The following is a 17649-nucleotide window of genomic DNA, read 5'->3' on the forward strand; positions in this document are numbered from 1 at the left end:
CCAGCTCTGGTTTAACCAGGGAGCAGGTTATTTATTCCTATCTCTGGTTTAACCAAAGAGCAGGTTATTTATTCCCAGCTCTGGTTTAACCAGGGAGCAGGTTATTTATTCCCAGCCCTGGTTTAACCAAAGAGCAGGTTATTTATTCCTATCTCTGGTTTAACCAAAGAGCAGGTTATTTATTCCCAGCCCTGGTTTAATCCAGGAGCATCTCCTGTGCTGCCAGGAAGCCCCCCAGGCCCCCAGCCCTTCCTCCTGCCCCTGCCCAGCACAGCAAGGAAAAGGAAACCCTGGGAAGCTGAAAGGAGCTCTGGGAAGCCCCAGGAGTGGTGCTGGTGCCATCCCTGTGTCCCTGCTGCTGCTCCAGGGCTCAGAGCGTGGTGGGATGTGCGTGTGGGGGCAAAGAAAGGCAATGCAGGCCTGGGGGGACATTCAGAGCGTGGTATATTCAGCAGGGGGCACACGGGGCAGGACGTGTCCCGCAGGCAGACACAGCTTTAGCTCTGTACGGTTACACGGAAACTCTGCAACAGTTATATTATAGTTAGAAAAAATACACTGTACCCAACGAACATTATCTCACGTACAATCAATTTAAACATTTAAATTGATTATAATTTTGCTAAAATATTAACACGAGTACTGTTTGTGCTGCTAAAGTTTCAGTGTTCCCTCTAAGGAAAATATTGCTACAGTTCTATCGTACCCTGTATTAAAATCCTCGGGGGTTTTCTTTTCTTTCCCAGCAAAACTGACTCCACAAAACCACAAAGATCCCGGAATGCCTTGAGGCTGCCGCTGCTCTGGGCCGGGTGTTCATGGTCAGGCACCTGTGAGGGGCTGGGCACAGCCAGGACCTGGGGCCAAGGCAAGGACGCGCCACCGGCAGTGACCTGGGCATGATTGGCTGCTTAATTAGTGCATGTACCTGCTGCTCATTAATGAGCGCTCTGCTCTGCGGCAGCAGGACGAGCTGTGGCGGTGCTGACCAGGCCCTGTGGCAGGGAGGGGACAGGACAGGGGGTGGCTATTGCTCCTCTCGGGGTCGCAAGGCAGTGGTGGCAGGAGCAGGAGCCTCCAGGGGTGGAGCTGCCACCCCCGGGCTGGGAATTCAAGTTTCAGCCCTTGGTGACACAGCCTGGAGCAGCTGCCACACGGGCAGGGAGAGCTGGCAGGTGGCTGGCAATGAATGTTTTACACATTCCCTCCTTTCCTTTGTTCTTTGCAGCCGAACCCCCAGCCTGAGCCTCCCTCCTGGCTGCTTTTCACTGACTCTCCCCACACCAAACTTGGCTGTGAGCCCACGCGGGATGGACTCCAATGGCCTGTGAAGCCTTTCCAGGTCCCTGCCTGAATCCCTCATTTCTGGAGGCTGCAGGGTGACACACGTGTCCCCACCCGGCTTCTGCTGCAGCTGACAGATGGTGGCTGCTCCCAGAATAAAAATACAAGTCCAATATTGCTCCTAATGGCCTTGGACGTCGAGTCTGAGCCCCTCACCTCAGCCCTCACCTCGCCAGGGTGAGGATGTGTCAGCACTGCCAACAAAAATTCCTTAGGAATTTACACATTTCCCAATCCCCCACGAGGAAATGGAACCACAAAGTGCCACCTTCCCACCAATCACAGGCTATTCCCAGTTAGCAACCAGCTCCTGCTGGTTTCCATTTCAAACAGCAACTTTTTAAATCCTCAACCAGAACCTGCTGAAGCGTAGAAGCCCTGTGGATACTGACCCCAGTCCTGGCCTGCTGTTCCCCCTACCCCGTGCCTCTAAACCAAGTTTGGAAACACCTGTTTGGGTATTTGTTTTGTACAGCAAGTATATACAAAGGAAAACAACACAGACACCCCTGATTTCCTCGTGAATTTGGCACTTCCCTGGAACCTGGACTGGGAGCTCCACAGCAGGAGCAGCCAGGGCCAGCTCTGCCCACTGCCCACCCACCCTCGATGGATTCTGTGTTAGCTCTGGAAGAACGAGATAAGAATTCCTCAGCTGCTGTTGTCTAAGAGGAAAAGGCATCCTGGGCTTTCCCAGCAGAGCTCGGAGGGGACATTTGGGACATTTCCTCCTCCTCCTCCTCCTCCTCCTCCTCCTCCTCCCCACGTGCAGGTGATGCGGTACCAACCTTCCTTCCTCCTGGCTTAGAGGGAACACTGCTTTTAGAAACCCTGGGACAGGTAAGACAAGAACCAATACCACTGTACAGAATTCACTGCACAACGAGCTAATAAAGGGACCCGGCACTGAGTGGCCACGGCAAGGGAACGGGGCTGGGGACGGCGGGGACGGGACAGCGGGGTGGCCCCGCCGCAGCCCCTCAGTACGCTGGCACTTGGTAACCTTTGGGGTTGGCCTCTAAGGTCTCGGTGAAGGGCGGGCTCTGGTAGGTCTCCGTGCTCTCCACGCCGCTGCCGCCCGGGTAGCCGGGGTAGGAGGCGCTGGGCTCGGTGCCGAACTGCTCGGTGGCGAACAGGGACATGTCCGTGCCCAGGCGGTACCGCTGCAGCGCCCGCAGCGCCAGCACCACCTGCGACAGCGAGGGACAGAGAGGGACAGCGTCACACGGGGCAGGGCTGCGACCCCACTGCACCCCGGAACCCCCCAGGAACCCCCGGGACCCCCGGCATCCTGGGTCTCAGCAGCATCACACATCACCCCAGGACCCCGTGTCCTCCCAGGATCCCCCAAACCTCACATCCCACCGGGACCCCGTGTCCTCCCAGGGTCCCCAAACCTCACATCCCACCAGGACCCCGTATCCTCCCAGGGTCCCCAAACCCCCAGGACTCCCCCGAGACCCTACAGCCCTCTGGAGCCCACATCCCCAGCACCCCACATCCCCTTCAGCACCCCACATTACCCATCAACCCCCATACCCCATCAACCCACATCTCCCCATCACCCCACATTCCCCAGCACCCCACATCCCCATCACCCCACATCCCCCATCACCCCACATCCCCAGCACCCCACATTCCCCAGCACCCCACATCTCCTCAGCACCCCAAATCCCCCCAGCACCCCACATGCCCCATCACCCCACATCCCCAGCACCCCACATGCCCCAGCACCCCACATCCCCATCACCCCACATCCCCCATTCCCTGCAGAGCACCGAGCCCGTGCAGCACCCCACATGCTGCCACCCCACTCTGTTGTACCCGAGAGGCAGCCCAGCCCCAAAGCCCATGGGAACACTCCAGAGGCCATTTCTGTGGGGCAGGGTGACCCCCAGAGCCCTGCCCGGCCTGGGGGGCCCTGCCGTGCACATCTGGCACAGCTGGCCCAAATAAACACATCTGCTGTGGGGAGGGGGAGCTGCCGAGAGCCAGCCCAGGAAAATAGGTCAGTTCTGCCGAGAATCCTTCACCCCTCTCCAGGTTGCTGGAATTGAGGTTGGGAAATGTGGGCGGCAAAGCCGGGAGGGCTCCGAGCTCCTCTCCTTCCAGGAGGATTCATTAACAATTCAATTAGTTTGTAAATGACGTTCTGAGGAGGCGAAAAATGCCCCTGGAGGCCAGGAATGGCTTCCCAAGCATCGGGATGGGACAGGGTGACAGCACTGTCCCCACGGCCCTCCAGGGTGGGAGCAGATGCTGATGGGATGGGGAGCATCCGTGGCAGAGATGGGGAAGAGCTGGGATTAGAAGAGATTTATTGGGATAATCATAAAGCAGGGAGCAGTTAAACTGGGGAGAACTGGAGCGAGGCTTGTGCTGGAAAGCCTGGCACTGGCTTTTGCCCCAATTCTTTTGAGGCAACGTGGAATTAGGGCACATCCCGGGGCTCCGTGCCCAGGGGAAGCTGGAGGAGGGATGGAGAGGGAACCCAGAGCCATCCCTGCCTCTCCACACACAGCTCGGGGCTGGGATCCCCCCGGTGCTCACGTCTCTGCTGAAATTCATCTGCCATTTTCTTGCTCTGTAGTGACTTTTATGAGATCCTTTTGTGTTTCTTCATAGCTGACCTCATCTTTGCCAGACTGCTGTTCAGCCCTTTTCCAAACTGTTTATGGATATTTTGAGCACATACCATTAGATTCCTGAGGACTCTGGTACCTTTGTTTGTTACAATTTTTCCTGGTAGATGCCAGACGTGCTGGGATTTCCCTTTGTCTTTGAGAGGGATCCCAGGTGATTGAACCAGAATTATGGTGTTCATCATGCATTGAGGTGGCATTGTGATGTTCTCTCTTCTTTATTCTATTTTCCTATGTTCTGCATTTCAGGTTGTTTTTTGACTGCTGGTGAGCACCTAAGTGATGTTTTCATGGGTCTAGCTATGATAAACACCAAATATCTCTTAGTAGCCAGCCAAGAGCTTGTTGTCATGTGTATAAGTTAGGATTGCTCTGTCTGGGGTGCATGTGGGGTCCAGGTGAGCCCCAGGGTTTCTCACAGCCCTGGCTGGAGTCCCTCTGCCCAGGTGGAGCTGAAAACGGGATCAAGGGGGGTTTCTCAGCCCCTTCTCCAGGTGGAAAACAGAGGAGCCAGGCTGGTGTGTCCCAGGAGGAGCTGATGAGCCTGAGAGCCCCCAAATCCCCCAGGCACCCCATGAAGCTGCTGAGTGCAGAGATCTGCTCCTGGGGACTCCCTGCCTCCAGCAAGGCCCTGAAATCAGGGCAGCTCGTGGCTGGCCACATGTTTTCAACAGGAACAGAACCTCCCAGCCTCAGGAGAAGGAGAAGCCTGAATTCCCCAGGCAGAGGAGACTGAACCGAGCTCCCGTGGTGAGAAACCACCAGTTCCACATGTGCAGGCTCCCCAGTACAGCCCCTCAGCACCCACCAGGGACCACTTCTGCAAAGCCAGCAGCTCAGGGCAGGTTTCACTTCTGCTCTGGCCCCCCAGCCCCTCACCCAGATGATGATGGAGAAGAAGGAGAAGGTGATGGCCGCCCGCGCCGCGTCCGCGCCCTGCGCGAAGCCCCGCGTCAGCGTCGTCCTCTGCCACTGGTTGGCCAGGAAGCAGAAGGCCACAAACCACAGGAAGGCCAGGAAACCTGCAGGGGAACACGGAATCTGAAATGCAGGGAACCCTCAGAACTCTGGGGCTGTGAGGCAAAGCTTAGCACTAAACCCAGGGTTTGATCTGAGACCTTGGGAACGGCTCCCAGACTGAGGGGCTGGAAGGGAGAATGTGGATTTATGGCTTAAAGCAGAGACATGTTAAGCTAAGGAGAAGAAAGTTTAGAGTTTTATAAAGCAGAGACATGTTAAGCTAAGCAGAAGAAAGTTTAGAGTTTTAAAGTGTAGTACTGTAAATTTGTGTGTTATAACTTGATTGGCTAAGAAAGCTTACACTGTAGCATGAGACAAAATATTGGAAGGATTGGGTCAAAAGCATAAATATTCTTGTTGGCAGTGTTTTGTTCATATTATTTATAATAAATCTTTAAAATGTCTTGTAACTGGAGGTCTTGTGACCCTCTGAGCCATGCAGTGAAGATGTGAGCTGAACTCACCCTTCCTGTCTATGGAAAAGATAAGAAAAATAAATCAAATTATCTAAAGCAACTCAGAGGTCCTGTCTCAAATTCACTCAAAACTCCCACAGGAACAGAGCTGGTCAGTGCTGCCCCTGCCCAGCACCTCCCCTTTGCTGCTGCACAAACCACCGAGGCTTCCAATAGGAACAGGAATTTTGGGAGCTGTGGCCCAAAAGGAGCTTTGTGAACACAAAACCAGAGAAGGAAGGACCCTGTGGGGACATCTCAGCGTGTTCCCTGCCTGAAGCTCAGTTCAGCCACGCCTCAGCCTGATCCCAACGAGCCCCAGGGACAGCACATCCTCCCTGGACGTGTTGGAGAGAGACTTTGCACAAGGGCATTGAATAACAGGACAAGGGGAACGGCCTTAGGCGGAGGGAAGGTGGATTTACATTGGATATTGAGGAGAAATTCTGTTCTGTGAGTGTGGGGAGGCTCAGAGCAGCTGGGGCTGCCCCTGGATCCCTGGCAGTGCCCCAGGCCAGGCTGGACAGGGCTGGAGCAGCCTGGGACAGTGGGAGGTGTCCCTGCCATGGCAGGGGTGGGATGGGATGGATTTTACTGCCCCTCCCAACCCAAACCATTCTGTAATTCCGTGATTCCATGACACGTGAGAGCTCTGCTCATCCCTGCAGAGAATCCCCCTGGGCCTGTGGAGCTGAGCAGGAACACTCTGGTGATTATTTGATTATTCCTGCCTGGAAGCAAAGCTGGCTGAGCAAGATAGGGCTGCAGCTGCCCTAATTCCATCCCCAGCCACCAGCACTGCCCAGTGCCAAGCAGCTCAGGGCACAGCCAAGGAAAAGCCAGGAGCACACAGGGCCAGCAGCAGGGGTGTTTTCCAGCTCTGGGAAGAGGAGATGCAGCATCTGGACCCTCCCATGGTGCTGCTTTCAGGGTCCCCATCGTTGCTGATGTCTCAGATTCTGGGTGTCAGTGCACACCTGGATGTTGGGAGGGCTGAGCTGCCCAGCAGCTCCCAAGGATCATCAGCACAGCAGGATCAGCAGCCAGGCTGCCAGTCCCTGTGCAGGGAGAGAAGAACCTCCCTTTATTCCCATTTATTTTGCCAGTTTTCCCTAAATATGCCATAAAATGGAGCATCCACAGCGAGTGCTGGAGGTGCAGGGCCCAAGGCCTTGAATTCAGAATTTGCTCCTAACTGCAGTTTCAGACACATTCCTTGTCTCCTCCTGCATGGCTGGGCCTGGGAATTCCCAACCACCAGTTCTGGCCATGGGAGGAATCCTCCCTTCACAGGAAGGATCAGCCAGGTTTCCTTTCCAAATGACAGACACTTCACCAAATACAGCCAACCCTGTCACCAAACCCACCCAAATCTCTGCATAAGCATTTTCACTTCCCTTCAGCACAGTGACTTGTTACCAGCACTACAGGGCAGAGATTTACTGGGATTTACTCCTCAAAGGTCACCCTTTAACTCAGGGATATTTCCTATTCCCTGCTGGTACAAGGGGGCTTCCCCAGCAGCTCCTCCCTGGAATGGGAACCAGCTCCAAAGGCCACATTTGTACCTCAGCCATTGCTCAGAGTCACACTGGGGGAACTTTGGGAGTCAAAAACCCCGAGGTGAAACAAGAGCAGCTCCCAAAGGTTAATTCCCAGTGTGGGAGCAGCAGGATGGCTCAGGGACAGGGCTGGGACACAGGGCTGGGGATACAGGACTGGCACAAGGGACATGGGGATGGCACTGGTTATGCTCAGGGACAAGGCTGGGGACACATGGGTGGCACAAGGGACTGGCACTGGTTAGGCTCAGGGACAAGGCTGGGACACAAAGCTGGCACAAGGGACATGGGGATGGCACTGGTTGGGCTCAGGGACAAGGCTGGGGACACAGGGCTGGCATAAAGGACACAGGGCTGGCACTGGTTGGGCTCAGGAACAAGTTCTGGGACACAGGGCTGGCACAAGTGACATGAGGCTGGCACTGGTTGGGCTCAGGATCAAGTCGGGCACAGGGCTGGCATAAGGGATTGGCACTGGGGCTGGCACTGGTTAGGTTCAGGAACAAGGCTGGGGACATGGTGCTGGCATAAAGGACATGGGGCTGGCAATGTTTAGGCTCAGGGACAAGCTCTGGGGACACAGGGGTGATGCAAGGGACATGAGGATGGCACTGGTTGGGCTCAGGGACAGGGCTGGGACACGGGGCTGGCACTGGGGCTGGCACTGGTCTGTGGAGGGGAAGCTGCTCCTGTGTTTGCCACTGGAGCCAGGGCAGCTCACCCTCCCTGGCAGGACCCTGCACTGCTCCCCTGCCCACCGTGTCCCCAGTGCCACCGCGGGCTGTCAGGAGTTAAAATGACATCATGCACAGCCCGGAGCCAGCACGGCTGCGCTGGGTACTGCAGCTGCCACATAAATCCCTCTGCAGCTCCGACCTTCCTTGCCCATGCTGGAAGCTCAGCACCTGCAGCAGGAGCGGCTGGGCAGCCCTGCTGCCTTCCAGAAGGTTCTGTGCTGCGGGGAGGAGCAGCCCTGGGCAGCAGCAGGATTGCCCCAGTGCCAGGGCAGGGCAGGTGGCAGTGCCAGGGCAGGGCATGGGGTCAGGCATGGCCAGCAGCTCCAGAAGAGCAGTCAGGTGTGGGTGATGCTTGGAGGGTAACACGGATTTTAAAGGAATCCCAGAGGGCTGAGCTGGCAGTGATGGGTGAGGCTGAATGTGCCAGCCCCAGCTCCCCGGGAAAGGAGAGCCAGGAACCACCGCGGGAGATAATGATCAATTAAGGAGATAATGATCATTTAGGGGTCTGCAGACAACAGACACAAACAGCCGGGAAGATGTGTTACCACCCTAATCACAGCTGCTCTCCTGCAAACCCCGTCCATGGCAACAGCTGGAGGAGCAGCTGGGAGAGAAGGCTCTAAATGCTGCTTTCAGTGTGGTGAAACCCCACCTGTGCCCCAGGGTTAGCACCCAGTTACTGCCCAGACGCATTTCAGGAATAGGTTCTTCCCTGTGAGGGTGGAACAGGCTCAGGGTGCCCAGAGCAGCTGTGCCTGCCCCTGGATCCCTGCAAGGGTTTGACTGGGTTTGGAGCATCCTGGTCTAGTGGAAGGTGGAACTTCCCTTCCAATGCCCCTTTAAAGGTGGGCTTTGATGTCCCTTCCAATGTCCCTTTAAAGGTGGGCTTTGATGTCCCTTCCAATGTCCCTTTAAGGGTGGGCTTTGATGTCCCTTCCAAAAACCATCCCAGGATCCGAGGATTCCAGGACTCCAGGATGGTTCTCTCCTTTCTCCTGCCAGCGGATCCACCACAGGCACAAAGGGGAAAGGAGGCAGGGTCTGAGAGCAGCGCCAGCTCCCCGTGGCTGGCAGGGAGCAGAGGCTGCCAGGGTGGGAGGAGGATCCCAGCCTGGCTCAGTGACACCCAGCAGCAGCCACAGGAGGGATGTGGTGTCCCCCTTCTGCTGGGATCCAGGGATTTCAGGCACCAAGCCCCACAGAAGGGGCTGTAAATTTCATCTAACAAGGGCTGGATGCTCCAGCACCTCGGAAATGAGCTTTGCAGCGAGGAGAGAACAGCCTGGACTACAGGCAAGGCAGGGAGGTGGTGATGGATGTCTGGATTTGGGACAGAGAGCCAGCAGGGGCCTTGTGCTGGATAAATCAGACTGAACAGAGTGGGAGGGCAGAGCAGCAGCTGCAGAGGGAGCCAGGCAGGGCAGGGCAGGGCAGGGCAGGGCAGGGCAGGGCAGGGAAGGGAAGGGAAGGGAAGGGAAGGGAAGGGAAGGGAAGGGAAGGGCAGATCAGGGTACCTGAGAAGCCCAGGTCCAGCAGCACGGCCCGTTTGCGGTCCTTGACGCTGCTGATCTGCTGGAAGTGCAGGTCCAGCACGAAGAAGAAGATGCAGCCGAAGAAGGCGATGACGCCCACGGCGATGCCGTAGCTGCAGGCGCTCTCATTCTCGTTGAAGATGCAGAGCAGCTCGGGGTGCTGGCTGTCCTTGTTCACGTAGCACTCGTTGACGATGGAGCCGAACACCACGATGGAGAAGATCTGCAGGAGCGAGCACAGAGCACAGCTGGCTGCTGCTGGCGCTGAACTCTGCTCCCCAACGGCAGCACCGCTGCTGACAATCCCATCCTCAAACCCCATCCCTGACTCCATGGCAACGTGGCATTTGGCAGACACATCCTGGCTCTGCTCTGGTTGGTGGCTCCAGGCTGCACCTGGGTGTTCCCCTCTGGGAGCTGGAGCCTCCTCCTGCCTTCCAGTGCCTGCTGTGCAGGGTGGGGTAAGGACCTGCTTCTCCAGACACGCTGGGGAGGGGAAAAACATCCACATCCCTGCAGGGACTTTGTGCTGTGCTGCTCTCTGCTGCCAGGCTGGGCCCCACAAAGCCCCTGGTGTCCTCAGGGACAGGGAGCAGCTGAGCAGCTGAGCCAGGGAAGGGCTGGATGGCTGCTGGAGGGGACAGGGGACACGTGTGGGGAGGTGGCACAGGCTGCCCTGTGTGATTTTTCAGCAGGGGCTGAAAGGTGCAGCTCCTGAGTCCATTACCAGTGACCTGCATGGGCCCAGGAGGGACAGGAGGGAGGGGCTGCTGGGGCTGCCCAGGTGGCCATGCTGGTACCACAGGTGTCACACCCATGTCACACCCTGTCACACCCTGTCACACCCCTGCAGGCAGGGAAGGAGCCGATGGCAGCAGCTGCCTCAGGTGACACCATCCCCTGCTGCATGCCCCAGGAATTGCCTTACCCCCAAAGGCAGGAGGGGAGGCTGCAGGAGCAGCAGAATCCCTGGATCCTGCTCTGGATCCTGCTCTGGATCCCACCCTGGATCCCGCCCTGGAGCCCTGGGCAGGGGCTGTGAGCAGGGCAGGGCAGTGCAGGCACATCTCCCTCACACTGGGAGCCTCTGATCTCATCCCTGCCAGCACCAGCAGCGCTGCTGGCTCCCTGCTGGCTCCCAGACACGCAGGGCAGAGATAAGAGCTGACAAGACAGGGACAGGTGACACGGAGGTGGCACTGTGTGAAGCCCAGCTGGTGGCTCTCCCAGCCGCCTGTGTCACCTCCTGCAGCTCCCAGGGAAGCCAGGTCACAGAGCAGAGCAGGGGAAATGGAGCAGAGCCCACAGTGGGCAAAAAACCCCCAAGGTGCAACCACCCTCTAGCATAACACTGGGACAGATCTTCTCCTCTTCCTCCTCTGGGAGTTCAACCACGCCTGGGGCCCTGTCCCACACCCATCCCTGGCTCAGGTCAGCCCTGAGCTCCAGCCACGAGCCCAGGGGGCCACCCACATCACCCTGTGGCACCTCAGGGGCCACCCAAGCCACCCCGAGGCACCTGCACCCTGTTCCTCACTGGTGCTGTGCTTGGGGAGCACTCGGTGATTTATTAAAAATATGGCAGCATCATCATCATCATATCATCATCATCACCACCATCATATCGTCATCATCATCATTATATCATCATCACCACCATCATATCATCATCATCATCATCACCATCATATCATCATCATCATCATCATCATCATCATCATATCATCATCATCATCATCACCATCACCATCATATCATCATCATCATCATCACCATCATATCATCATCATCATCATCATCATCATCATCATCATATCATCACCACCATCATATCATCATATCATCATCATCATCATCATCATCATCATCATCATCATATCATCATCATCATCATCATCATATCATCATCATCATCATCATCATCATCATCATCATCATCATATCATCATCATATCATCATCATCATCATCATATCATCATGATATCATCATCATCATCATCATCATCATATCATCATCATCACCACCATCACCATCTTCATCCCCATCAGTATCATCATCACCATCCTCATCATTATCATTATCACCATCCTCATCACCATCTTCATCATCATCACCACCACCACCATTATCACCATCCTTACCATCATCATCCCCATCCTCATCACCATCCTCACCATCATCATCCCCATCATCCTCATCCTCATCATCTCCACCATCCTCATCCTCACCATCCCCATCATCCCCACCCTCCTCATCCTCCCACCCCACGCTCACACAGGAGGGGCTGTGTGTAAGGCACAAACAACAACAAACAGCTCTGATCGTTTTCCCAGGGCTTTGGCAGCAGCTGTAACATCAGCAGTTGTAAAAATCTGCTCATAAATAATGCAAAATTGTTATTTACCATCAGAAATAGCAGCAGCATTTATGAAGCAGGCCCTGGGAAGAAGTAATGTGATTCTGGAAAACATGAATAATTGAGGACCTCTGATTCCACACCATTACTGCTCTGGCAGGGCAGCAAACTTGAGCTCAGCTGCTCTGAGAAGTTCCACTCAGTCCCCCCAGGATCATCAGCCTGCTCCAGGCTTGTGGGGGGCTCTGGAGCCCAGAGCTCTGCTGGGGAAAGGGAGCTCCCATAAACACAACTCAGGATGGCCCAGCACAGGGGTGTGGTGCCTGCACCAGCTTTGCACACCTGGGCTGGCAATGTTGATTTTAATATTTTTTAAGGCTGTTTTATCACTTCACTTCCAGTTCCAAAGGATTTTGGGAAGCAGAGCATCCTTCCTGCTGTCAGACAACCCAAGTGGCTCCAACCACGAGAGCTCCACGAGCACAATTCAGTGCACAAAACACAGGACAGGCAGCTTTTCCTTGGGAGGCCAAAGGAGCAATGAATTCCAAGTGCACACATTTGATAGATGAGCTCAAAACATCAGCACTGCCTGGAACATTCCTGTCAAAGCGTGCCTGCCTTTCCATGGGTTACCTCTCCCTCACCCCAGGATTGTAATGTTGTGGTTTTTCTTAAAAAAACCCACTGGTGCTGGTGAAACGTCTTAATGAGAATAAATTTGGTGTTTTCTTTCTAAGTATAGCTGAAAAAGTGCTTTTATTTTAGGAAAAGGTGGGTGGATGAAATAAATGTGGGCAGGGAAATAAACCCCCCGTGTTTTTTTTGAAGTTCTCACAGAACAAGTGCATTTCCCCCATCACCTTCACAAACCACAGTGGCTCAAAGCCCCAAGCAGCTCATCAGAGACCCGAAAGGGGAAACACAAGGTCAGATTTTCCACTGTGAGCGAGGTTTGGTGGGGCTGAGCAGCACCTCAGAGGGAAGGAGGCACCACCAAATGGGAAAGGAAAACAATTCAGGTCAAATTAGCAGAGGCCAAATCCTGCTTAGCAGCGAGTGTTTCCCTAATTCCCTGTAAGCCCTGGGCTGTGCACGGGCCTGGCACAGATCCCCTGGCACAGATCCCCTGGCACAGGGGGCACTCAGCCCCTGGTGCCCCTGCAGTTTTTCTGCACAGCTGTCAGTCCCAGGGGGGTTTCCAGCACTGATCTGCACCATTTTTGGGGGCTGTGAAGACCAAAGCTCAGCTCTAGGCACTGCAGATCTCCCACAGGACCACGGAGGTGGCCGCCAAGGGAAGGTCTGTGGGTTCTGGCACAGCAACAGGGGGGCTGATGCTGCCTGTAATAGGGTTAGGGCCACGTTCACCAGGCTAATCAGCTTGGGAGGATGTCTGTTGAGGACCACATGACTGATTTTTCCTGAATTACTTTTTCTGATGTGGTAAGAGATGCTGGCTGAGACACAGCGTTCATTCAAGGCTCCTAATCTTGTCCTGCAATCTGAGCACATGGCACACCAGCAGTGCTTGAAACCAGAGATGGCAGGAGCATGACAATTCAGAACCATTTCAAGCTCAGATGCAGCAAAGCTCCCCTGTAATTCCATTACCAAAATGTTAAGTTTAAGTTCTGCCTTTAATCCATAGCCTGCAGAAAGAGAAAATTAAGGCAGAAATCTGATGACCCTTCTGAAAAGTGTTCAGGACTGAAGTCTGAGGCTGCTCAGATCATGGTAATGACTCTGAGCATTGCTGGGGCTCCTGTAGTGCCAGGGCAGCCTTGGAGCTCTTCCCTGAGAGCCCTGAGTGCTTGGGATCCAGTGAAATCCCTGGGGAGCCATCCAGAGCCCATTCCCTGCACTTCTGCTGAGCTCCAGGGAGGCAGGGATGGGATGGGATGGGATGGGATGGGATGGGATGGGATGGGATGGGATGGGATGGGATGGGATGGGATGGGATGGGATGGGATGGGATGGGATGGGACGGGATGGGATGGATGGGATGGGATAATGGGATGGGATGGATGGGATAATGGGATGGAATGGGATGGATGGGATGGGATGGGATGGGATGGGATGGGATGGGATGGGATGGGATGGGATGGGATGGGATGGGATGGGATGGGATGGGATGGCATAGCATGGCATGGCATGGCATGGCATGGCATGGCATGGCATGGCATGGCATGGCATGGGTGAGGGTGCACTGTTGGGACCCAGCACTGAGCTTCTGCTGCTGCTCTGCATGGAATCACAGGAATTGCTGAAAAAGTTTACCAGAATATTTTCCAAAAGTGCTTTTAAAAGCCAAACCTAAGCCTGTGTTGAATGAACAATTGCCCTGGGGAGCTGAGTGGCCACTTGAAAGTCTGGCTGGCACGGGCAGTGACAGAGAAAGGAGCTCATGGTTCTGCAGGCAGCCCTCGTGAATATCGACTCTGTTGGGCTGTGCAAAAAATGTCTCAAAAGGAAACCACAAGAGCGATCACATCTTCATCTGACAAACTGCATCAGACAGAGAGGGAACAGATGAATGAGGAACTGTTAAATGGTTCTTTCCAGCTTTTGATTTTGCAGCTCAAGGCAGGAGTGGTGTTTTTCCCCCTCAGATACTCAGAATTACTGTCTCAGGGGGAGGCAGAACCAGGAATCCCCTCTGGGCACCGCTGACATTTGGGGATTTCTGTGCTGGTCACCATTCACCTGCCAGTGCCTCCCATGTCTGCCAGCACAAGGTCCCCCAGGCAGGCACTGGAGTCCCAGAAAAGGGAACTGGACCTTCCTTTGGTGCTGGGAAGCCCCAGCAGTGGCCATCACCCAGACCAGCACGAGTCGCTCACCTCGGGCACCCGGGGCTGGCCCCAAGCCCTGTGGGATTCCTCCATCACCCCCACCCAACCCAGCCCACCCTGGCAGCCCTTCCTTTCCCCAGGAGAAGCTGACCCCACACCCAGAGCTGTGGGATCCTGTCCCTGCTGTGGGATGCAGCTGCTCAGGGTAACCAGGGCGCCAAGCTGTGCTGCCGAGGCACAGGAAGGAAAACCACGTGAGAAATCCCACCCCAAAGCCTCCCTCAGCCCAGGCCTGCCCCAACACCCACCCGTGGCCGGTTTGTGCTGCCACAGGCAGCTCATCCCCCCTGGGAGGGCAGGCAGGGAGCCCTGGCAAGGTCTGGCAATCAGGGATGGCACCGTGCGCATCAGCTCCAGCTCCTGCCCGGCCACCAGCTCGGTGCCACCGCGTGCCACAGCACTGCCACTCACCCAGGGCAGCAGCAAGGAAGGCAGCAGAGAGCCCAGCAAAGCCTTGGGCTGCCTCCCCCACCCAGTGTGTCCGTGCTGGCACGGGTCTGGCCTGGAAGGCAGGCACAGGGCACAGCAGCAGCAGGGGAGTGCCGTGACTGCAGCCCTGGGCAGGAGCCACAGGTGCTGAACTGGTTTAACACAGGGAACTGGGCTGAGACACCACACCAGGCTGGATGAACCCTGGTAGATCTGGCAGGGAGTGTGAGACCTGGGAAAAGGCTCCAGAGGGAGCTCCCCCAGCCCAACCCCAGCCCACTGAAAAGGGCAAAAAAAACTCCCTTTTTGCTCCCTGGGCTTTGGCCAACTCTGAACGTTGCAAACACTTCTGGGATGGCAGCATGCTCATCCCAGCATGCTCATCCCAGTTTGTCCACGCTGGTGGCCCCTGCACTTGTTTGGAGTGAAACTGATGCATTTCTGTAGTTGTGAGCACTCGTTTGTCACTGATTCCCTGCGAGAACAGAGCCAGGAAAGGAGGGACTTCACCACCGAATAAACCAGTGAGTATATACAGAAATATCTCCCAAGCTGGGGTTTTAATTTTTTTACCTACATTCCATACTCTGGTATGGTTTTATTTTATTTTATTTTTATTTTTTACCTACATTCCACACTCTGGTCCTGCTTCCCAGCAGTGTCCAACCTCCTCCATCCAACAAGGATGGGGAGCCCTCTGGGTGCAAGGTGACACATTTATTTTAGGAGGGGCTGAACTCAGATGGATTTAACTGTACCCAAACCCTACAGCACTGCCAGCAGTTTGCCATTGCCACTCAAGGAGGATCCAGGAGGATCCAGACCAAGTTTTCTTCTAGGAAACAACTGCTGCCCTGCGCCTCAACCCTGCCCAAAACGCCCCAAGACCCGCACCTCATCCATGGATCTGGATGCCCCAGATCCACCCCTGGCCCCGTTTTCCCCCATCAATGGAGCTGTGGGCCTTCTCCAAGCCTGGGAAGGACAGCAGCTTCCATCAGGCACACACTGCAGCGTGTGGTTTGACTCTGAGCATGTGACTGCAGCTGGAATTGCTCATGTGCTGCTGCTGGGGCCTCTCCCAGGGCAGCCCAGGCTGGAGAGCCCCTCGGTGCCTGCTGGAAGGAGGGCGGTGAGGATGGCTGCACCTGCCCAGCACAGCTTTGTGAGCTCCCTGCCTCGCTGAGCACTGCCACGGTGACACAGAGCCAGCCCAGGTGTGAAATGGGCGAGGACAAGCCCCAGGCTCACCCACAGCCTCCAGCCAAGCGCTGGAGCCGGGTGAGAGCCGGGCAGATCCTTCCCACAGCAGGGTTTTTGGGAAGGACCTGGCACTCCTGACCTGCCAAGGCCCTGCACACCTGCAGATCTCAGCAAAAAGCCAGGCTGGGGGAGGCAAACCAGGGGCTGTCCTTAGCCCTGGGCATCGGGGCACCACGGCCCCAGGGGCACCCTGGGCAGGGACCACCACAGCCTTCCCTGAGCCCTGCACAGCCCATTCCACCTCCCGCTCCACACTGGGGATTCACAGATGGGAAACGTCCAACAAACACGACATCCCCTTGGCAGCACGGGGGAGCTGGGCAGGGCTGGCTCCCGCATTTCTGTCACACACACACACACACGCATGCACGGAGCGTGGAAGGCAGGAAAATGTCCTCTGCCTGCGGCTCCGAGCCCCATCCTCCGGCACCGCACGGGAGAGCGGCAGCGGCGCATCCCGGCCCCGTTCCCGAGGAAACTCCCTGCCCGCGGGGCTGGGCAGCGCCCGCCGCACCGGCACCGGCAGCGGCACCGGCACCGCACCGGCAATGCACCGGCACCGCACCGGCAATGCACCGGCAATGCACCGGCACCGGCACCGGCAGCGCCCGCCGCACCGGCACCGCACCGACACCGGCACCGGCAGCGCACCGAGCACTGGGAACGATGCACCGGCTGCGGGCACGATGCACCTGAGCTGCCATCGCCCCGGCACTGCCATCACCCGGGCACTGCCGCCGCGCCGGGCGCTGTCCCCGCACCGAGCGCTGTCCCCGCACGGCCGCTGCCCATCCCCGCGTCCCCGCGGCCGTTCGGCCTTACCCAGGTGGTGACCCGGAGCAGGGTCTGCGGCTGCTTGAGGAATTCCACGGGGTCGATGGCCGCCCCCGCCCGGCCCGCTCCGAAGGACGCTCCTTCCATCTTCCCCCGCTCCGCGCCCAGCCGAGCCCCGCCGCGCGCGCCCCGCGCCGGCCGCGCGCCCGCCCGGCCCCCCCCGCGCCCCTCCCTCGTGGGCTCGTCCGCAGCGCCGCGTGCGGGCGGCGGGAGGAACCACCCGTGCGGTGGGGGGGAGAGGGGGTGGTGGTGGGCACGGGCAGGTGCGCGCGGCCGGCGCGGGGCGCGCTCCCGGCGCTGAGAGCCCGAGCTGAGCCCCCGACACCGGGATGGGGCTCAGGGCAATGGGACAGCGGGACAGTCACTGTCACCGAGCTGTGGGCACGGGCACTGTGACAGCGGGACAGCCACTGTCACCGAGCTGTGGGCACGGGCACTGTGACACTGGCACCGGCACTGTCACCGAGCTGTGGGCACTGTGACACTGGCACAGGCACTGTCACCGGGCTGTGGGCAGGGGCACTGTGACAGCGGGACAGCCACTGTCACCAAGCTGTGGGCACGGGCACTGTGACAGCGGGACAGGCACTGTCACCCAGCTGTGGGCACGGGCAC

General features: G+C 56.9%; 1 protein-coding gene across 1 annotated transcript; it reads right to left on the reverse strand.

Annotated features, from left to right (window-relative positions):
* Positions 1 to 427: 427 nt before the first annotated feature.
* Positions 428 to 17160, reverse strand: LOC118700325 (synaptogyrin-3-like). Its single transcript, XM_036404740.2, has 4 exons — positions 17023 to 17160; positions 9278 to 9518; positions 4866 to 5008; positions 428 to 2534 (listed from the first exon to the last, which is right to left on the reverse strand). The coding sequence occupies exons 1-4, from the start codon at positions 17119 to 17121 to the stop codon at positions 2325 to 2327; spliced, it is 693 nt and encodes a 230-aa protein (XP_036260633.1). The 5' UTR covers positions 17122 to 17160; the 3' UTR covers positions 428 to 2324.
* Positions 17161 to 17649: the final 489 nt, after the last annotated feature.

The sequence above is a fragment of the Molothrus ater genome, unplaced genomic scaffold (assembly GCF_012460135.2).
Source record: "Molothrus ater isolate BHLD 08-10-18 breed brown headed cowbird unplaced genomic scaffold, BPBGC_Mater_1.1 matUn_MA552, whole genome shotgun sequence".
Lineage (NCBI taxonomy): Eukaryota > Metazoa > Chordata > Aves > Passeriformes > Icteridae > Molothrus > Molothrus ater.

What these genes read in the sequence shown, in the direction of transcription:
- LOC118700325 (XM_036404740.2), bottom strand. Translation starts at nt 17,121, where the DNA reads ATGGAAGGAGCGTCCTTCGGAGCGGGCCGGGCGGGGGCGGCCATCGAC. An exon ending in TGCTCCGGGTCACCACCTGG is followed by an intron (nt 9,519 to 17,022) that starts GTAAGGCCGAAC and finishes TCGCTCCTGCAG; the next exon opens with ATCTTCTCCATCGTGGTGTT. An exon ending in GCTGGACCTGGGCTTCTCAG is followed by an intron (nt 5,009 to 9,277) that starts GTACCCTGATCT and finishes GTTCCCCTGCAG; the next exon opens with GTTTCCTGGCCTTCCTGTGG.